A 7146-nucleotide genomic window follows, 5' to 3' on the forward strand; every position below is an offset into this window, starting at 1 on the left:
CATAAAAATTATGAACAGAACCGGAGACAAAGGGCAGCCCTGGCGGAGCCCATCACCCACCAGGAACGAGTCCGACTTATTGCCGGCAATGCGAACCAAGCTCTTGCAACGGTTGTATAGGGATCGAATGGCCCGTAGCAATGGGCCAGACACCCCATATTCCCGCAACACCTTCCACAGGACACCCCGAGGGACACGGTCGAATGCCTTCTCCAAGTCCACAAAACACATGTAGACTGGTTGGGCAAACTCCCATGAACCCTCAAGTATCCTGGAGAGGATAAAGAGCTGGTCCAGTGTTCCGCGACCAGGACGAAAACCGCATTGTTCCTCCTGTATCCAAGGTTCGACTAACGGACGAACTCTCCTTTCCAGCACCCTGGCATAGACTTTCCCAGGGAGGCTGAGGAGTGTGATCCCCCTGTAGTTGGAACACACCCTCCGGTCCCCCTTCTTAAAGATGGGGACCACCACCCCGGTCTGCCAGTCCACAGGTACTGCCCCTGATCTCCACGCAACATTGCAGAGGCGTGTCAACCAGGACAGCCCTACAACGTCCAGAGCCTTCAGGAACTCGGGGCGGACCTCATCAACACCAGGGGCTCTGCCACCAAGGAGTTGTTTAACTGCCTCAGTGACCTCGCCCCCGGAAATTGGCGGGTCATTCCCCTCATCCCCAGACTCTGCTTCCTCCTCGGAAGACGTGTCAGTGGGATTAAGGAGGTCCTCGAAGTATTCCTTCAAGCCGAGGGGATATTAGGATACCCACCCCAGCCCGCCGCCTCTCACCAGAGGCAACTCCAGACTGAGACAGAGTCCAGCCCCTCTCCAGGAGACTGGTTCCAGAGCCCAAGCCATGTGTAGAGGTGAGCCCGACTATATCTAGCCGGTACCTCTCAACCTCACGCACTAACTCAGGCTCCTTCCCCACCAGAGAGGTGACATTCCATGTCCCTATTGCCAGTCTTGGCAGCCGGGGGTCAGTCCTCCAGGGCCTCCGCTCCTGGCCGCCACCCGGCACACAATGCACAACAAGTAAATACTGTACTGCAGTATTTACTTGTTAATCTACTCGCTGGTGTATGAAATATTGCATGTAATTAAATATTTGCCCTTCATCCTCGCAGACCTCACCCAGCGACTGCAGTAATTTCGACAAAGAGTTTATCAACGAGAAGCCCAGACTATCGTGTGCCGACCGCACGCTTATCAACAGCGTAGACCAGACGATGTTCAGAAACTTCTCCTTCGTTAATCCTGGCATGGTTCGGATCGCAGCACGCTGACCACCGGACAAAAAATGGCTACAATCTACAAACAGGCTGCTCAGTCACAACCAGCAGTGACTGTAACTGGAACCTACTGTAGAACCCGAATGTGGCAAAACTCACATACATGATGATGCTAACCACTAAAGGGGTATAAACCGATACAACCAAACTGTGACCGGATCTTTAACTTTCAAACAAATACCTTTAAAATGTACCTGTAGTCAACTTTGATACTTTAGAGTTTAGTTGACTAAAGGCATACATTTTCTTACAGTGTTATTCTAACAGCATGTAGTTGGTTTGGTTTTATTCTGTCATAAAACTATTCACACATTGCACACTTGTGCAAATATGTGCAAATATTCCAAAAAAAAAAAAAGAAAGAAAGAAAGAGAGAAAGTGTACATCTTCCATGTCTCGAGGCATGTACTGTGAAGCTAGATTTGGGACTTAGCGAGGTAACTTCAGGCTTAAGTCTAGTTTATATGGAGTCAGGAAGCCAGTTCTCATCTTACCAAAGCCAGATGGTACAAACCTAACCTGCTCCGGAGCATGTTACATTTGGGACTCATCACTTCCTGAAAAAAAGCACCACTATTTCTGGAAGAGCCCTCGTACTAATTATTTTTACTCATATTTCTTGTCTTTCCACGACGAGCATCAATAAGAAAACCAGATCTTGAGGAACAATTTCATTCCTGCTTTTTTCTGCAAGCAATAGCGCACTAAATCCCTGTACTTAACGGCAGCTAAAGCTCGCTGAGGGAAAAATATGTAATCTCCAACCAACTGGGGAGGGGCTGCTTTGTGAATTTGGTTGCAAAGGTGTTGGATCAGAAATCTCCCTCTCGTTCTTTGTTCATCCGTAGTTTGCACTGAAGATGCTAACTTGTCTCCAAATGCTCAATGAGTGACATTGCACCTTAAACGTGTAACTTTTACTTTGAAGCAGAACTGTTTATATCACCCTTTTCAGAGAGTTTGTAGGCAAGTTGGTGTCCTTTATGCTAACTGGCAACAGTAATTACAAGGTTTTTAGTGCAACACCCTGTACCTCATTGCAACCACTTTCACCAGCCAGCAACTTCCAGCAAACCATCGCCAACTGGTCAGGGAATACATTTTTACCGAGTGACCTGTGGTTGCCGTGGGTGATGCTGACTGACCTCTAAGCCTGCCGGACTGAGGCCTAATTAATTCAGTCCGTTGGCCAGTAAACTGGGTTTATTAACCTTCAAGTGATTGCAAAGTCCAGCCGGATATTTATGTGCCATTGAGATTTTTTTAAATCTAAAAAATGTGTCCTACCGTGAATCATCTTCTCCTACAATTTTTCATATTTGTTTTTTTTTTCCCCAACCTGAAATGGTAAGGATGAAAGTTGTATGGAAATATGTTTTGTTTAAAAAAACAAAACAAAAACATTATAGGCTTAATTTTATTGTAATTTTCAACTTTTAATTACTGCACGGTGATGTTTTGCCAACAGACCTAGAGCAGCAAGATTAACATCTTTTTGCACACAAATTATTTCATAATTAATTACATTGGAACATTTTAATACATCTATTGTTGGTAACGGAAACAGGGTAAATAGTAATAAGTAGAGCCTTTAACTCTCCAGACTTTTCTAACAGTATATTTTATTCTTCCTTAATAAATGGAAGAGTAAAAAAATAAATAAATGGAGTTTTGCTGCTGGTATAATGATCTTTTCAACTTTTTCAAAGTGGTAGATCTGTCCACATGTGTCATTGGTCATATGCTGTCCTGTGAAGATGCTAATAGCTACCTTGGGAAACCCTGAGTGGGCTTATCCAGTTTATAATTACCTTCGATTGCAGTGTTATTGTAAATGAAGACAGATACGGTAAGCTGAAGTTATTCGGTAGTACAGGCCTCCTACTTAATGGGCTGTGTGTTTAAATAGAAAATGTGCTTGTAGTGATTTTATGGTGCCTCAGAATAGTTTAATGAAGTTAACGTCTTCAAGTAAAGTAAACTGAGAAAGTCGCTTTAACCAAATGGAAACTTAGTTTTCTTGTCCTGTTCCTTTTTATTTTTTATTTTATTGTCTTTTTTTTTCTTATGTAAATAAATTATATAGTCCATCTGATATGCTGTGTTGTTACTTGGTTGTAGATCTGTTAATGTACTGAGGTTTAATAACTGGGTTATTGTTTACATGTGTTTTCCTGTTGTATCTCAGGAGTTTTGTTTTAATGATGAGCTACTCCCTGCATACTGTAGTTTTGATGTTCTCCTCATTGTGAATTCTGTTCATTAAAGTGTGCACATTGTGGGCTTTTTTTTTTTTTTAATGTGTTTGTTTCGGTGAGGGACAACATGAAAACTGCTCGGTCGTGTAGCGTTACATCAGAATGACAGAGACCAGAGGTGGAGGTGTTAACAAAAATAGCCATCTCAGTTTTTCCACTTAATTTGAAACTTTACCATCTTTTCCACTGTTACAGACATTTACTCAACTGATGGCTGAATTATTTTAGCACTCAGTGTTAAATATAGACTACCTAAGAAAGAATGTCAGAGGCTCTTTTTTTCCATTAAGGTGCTACGGATGGCCCAGATGTAGGACTGACAGCCAAACAAATAATCGAAAACAAACCTTTAATTAAGTGTAGTAGTCCAAGTGAAACAACATCCAAACTTTAGAATATGTTTCTAAACAGACAAGGAACAGACAGACACTGACAAAAACTGAAGGAACACTAAAGCTTTAAATACACATGAAGTGATAGAAAACACCAGGGAAACAAGACACAGCTGAAACTAATTAGGACAAGACAAGGAAGCAAAACTAAATGCAAGGCACAAAAGACAACTATTAAAATAAAGCAGGAAATGAAGAACAACCACACTGAAACAAGTATTCACGACGCATAGATGAACTGAACAGAAGGGGAAAAGACAGACTAATAACGCCACAAATGTAAAACATGACAAGTACTAAAGCCTCATAATGCTCAGGAATGAATGAAAACCAAAAATCCAAATCATAAACAACACAAAGAAGGAAATACAAAACAAGGATTAAATCTGGGAACCGTGACATAATGTTAACATGTTGAGAAAAGTGATAGTACTAATATTTATTATCACACTGTTTACCTGCAAAAACAGGAAAATATCCTTCACATTAAAACAAACTTAGGATTCCACCAATGCATCACCAGTCAAGCCCCAAGTTTGACATGACTTTCAAACTTATAGCTTTACTTTCCAATTTTAAACTTTATTCCCAAAATTTTGGCTTTACCCTCAAAGAAAAGTATTTTAATTTTTCTTCAAAATTTCCACTTTAGACTTTATCACTTTGTCATGGTACTGGGCCGGTGACCCAGCGTTTTGTGTTTCATTTTAGTAACATCTTCTGTTTTATGCCGATTCTTATTTTGTATTAGTTCTTAGAGTTTTAGTGTTCTCCCTTCTGTGCTTTGTTCGTGTCTCTGAGTTTGTTTGTAAAACTGTTTGTGAGTTTCCTGTTTTACTTTGAAGGTCTGTGTCTCGTCGTGTTTAATTGGGTTCAGCTGTGTTCCCCTCTGGTGTGTGATTCCCTCATTACCTTGTGTGTATTTATAGTGTGTGCCTGCCTGTGTTCCTCGTCGGTTCCTCTGTGTTATTCTGTGTAACTTGGTGACAGTCCGTCTCTCTGGTCTTCAGTCTCTACTCCTCATCCCCTGTGTTACCTCCATATGTTTTTCCCAGCGTTTTATTCTGTGAGTTATGGTTTTGGGTTTTGTTTGTTACTAGCTTTCCCAGTTTAGTTTATGTCTAGCTTGTTCCTCATTTCCTGTTTGCCACTTGCCACACTGTAAAGAAATTTCACTCGCATTACCGCCGCTGTCTGCAACTTGGGTCCTCCTTCAAACTGCTGCCCGAGCCTGAAATTTTTAATACCGACGCCTAACATTCCAGGTTCCTCAATTTTAAAAAATATTTAAAATAAAATGAAAATGACAAAGGAAAAAAAACATTCGGATATTTTGTTAAACTCAATATTCTCAAAATGTAAAATGATTTTTTTCCTGCTATATACAATACTCCTTCAAACATACCAGCGTACTGCTGCTTTAACAATTATGGATTTGAGATCCCTGATACCAATCTTGGTTTGAATATATTGACAAATAATCTGAATATGCATGAGTAACACAACATTTGGGAGGGACAGGGTTAAGATTTACGCTGACCTTGCAAAAAGATTGGGTTGTTGTTTACTTGGCAACATGAAGGGGCTCTGTCTGCTCAGGGAGGATGACACTATTCTACATGGGATACAAGCAATATTTGGACTGGGGTCAGGTCGCCCTCTGCTGGAAAACCAATCACATTAGGGATGCTCCTGAAAAAGAAATTCCCACGTGATTACATAAAGAAGAGAAGAAAATAGAAGAACTCATACTAATCAATTTATTCAGAATAAGAAAATAGAAGAGTTGTTGTTTGTGTGTAAGAACCAATTAAAAGTGTTTATCACATTTTTCAGTAAGTCACTGATTACTGAAAGAAAAACTAATCATAAGAGCAAAGAAAGACATTTTGATGCTAGTAGTTTAGCTATGGATATGGGTCAGTTATTGGGTTTGTTTTACTGTATTTAGCTGTATTTTTTCTCTGATTTTTGAGAATATGAGTTTGAGTTGGGGGTTAGTTTTATGGGTTTTGCTTGTTTCCTTGTAAGTGATCATACATACCTGTCAAAAGTGTCACTATTTATTGCTCGTGATGCATGTTTATATGCAAGTCAGCCTAAATAACACGGATAATTTTGTAGGTCAGAATACCACAAAACCCCATGTCTTACCCAATTTGCTTGTTTAGAACTTACCATTAAACGGTGGTTGTTTTTGAGGGCTGCTGGCTGCCAAATATCTTAGCTCTGACGTGTCAAACTTATTTTAGTTTGTTTTTACGCACTGCGTCAGAGTTTAAAACAAAACAAAACATAGCAACAGTATCTGTTTTACATGTGCATTACAATTTATACTAGCTCTACAAAGATAAAACTGTCACATAGAGAAATGAATATTTTTGCTTTGCATTATTTATGATTAAAACAACTTCTCAAGACCTGGAAATACATGTATTTATTAATGCTGAAGCTTTTTGGCATCCAGTTTTGGCCCCATGTCATGTTTAACATCTGTGTCTTACATCTTTGGCAAACAGTTAACAGGTTGCTAAGGATGGCTAAGACAGCACATGAAAAACATATCTACGAGTCCCAAGCAGCCACATGAACCACTTCTTTAAAAAGATAATGTATTTATTATTATTTATTAATTTGACAACAAATGTGTCTTACTGCTTCCCCAGTAAGACTGACGTCTTGACTGCTCATGTAAGAGGTTGTTATCAGGCTGGAGCCAATCATCTACAACTATTTTTTCACACCAGTCATAGCCAGATATTTGCATGTGACAGAGACAGAAATACAGAACAAAAAATTTATTTTTTGACACACACCAATATAGATGACATTACCTCCAATCATTGTCCTGAATCACATTTTATTTTAAAATGACCTTTCATTTTAGTGCAAAAGTCTAATATATATCTAATATATGTTCCAATATCTGTGATAGAATAGCTATATATTTACAGACACTTTTTTTAAATTAAACTTTCAAATATTCCATTCTGATCCTTTTTTATTTGATGGAAGATTCACTGATAAAAGTTTAAAGGTTTAAAAATTTAATATTTTTCTAAGTTGCTCATTAAATCTTTGAGAACATAAAAACCTGTCTGTTGTCCCCATCAACCAAACAATATCAGGTGCTCTGTAGCACCTGTGACCTAAATAAACTTCCTTTACAAAGAAATAGTACAGTATAATAAGTGGTATTGGGGT

General features: G+C 39.4%; 1 protein-coding gene across 1 annotated transcript in view; it reads left to right on the forward strand.

Annotated features, from left to right (window-relative positions):
- Positions 1 to 3559, forward strand: part of prkcq (protein kinase C, theta) — a 38950-nt gene extending 35391 nt beyond the window's left edge. Inside the window, exon 18 of the mRNA XM_085386400.1 lies at positions 1128 to 3559. Within this exon, the coding sequence (XP_085242526.1) occupies positions 1128 to 1286 (159 nt within the window). The 3' untranslated portion in view covers positions 1287 to 3559. The remainder of the gene's footprint in view (positions 1 to 1127) is intronic.
- Positions 3560 to 7146: the final 3587 nt, after the last annotated feature.

This window comes from Rhamphochromis longiceps, linkage group LG17 (genome assembly GCF_057381845.1).
Source record: "Rhamphochromis longiceps isolate RC_006_pf linkage group LG17, R_longiceps_female_GT1.1, whole genome shotgun sequence".
Taxonomy (NCBI): Eukaryota; Metazoa; Chordata; class Actinopteri; order Cichliformes; family Cichlidae; genus Rhamphochromis; species Rhamphochromis longiceps.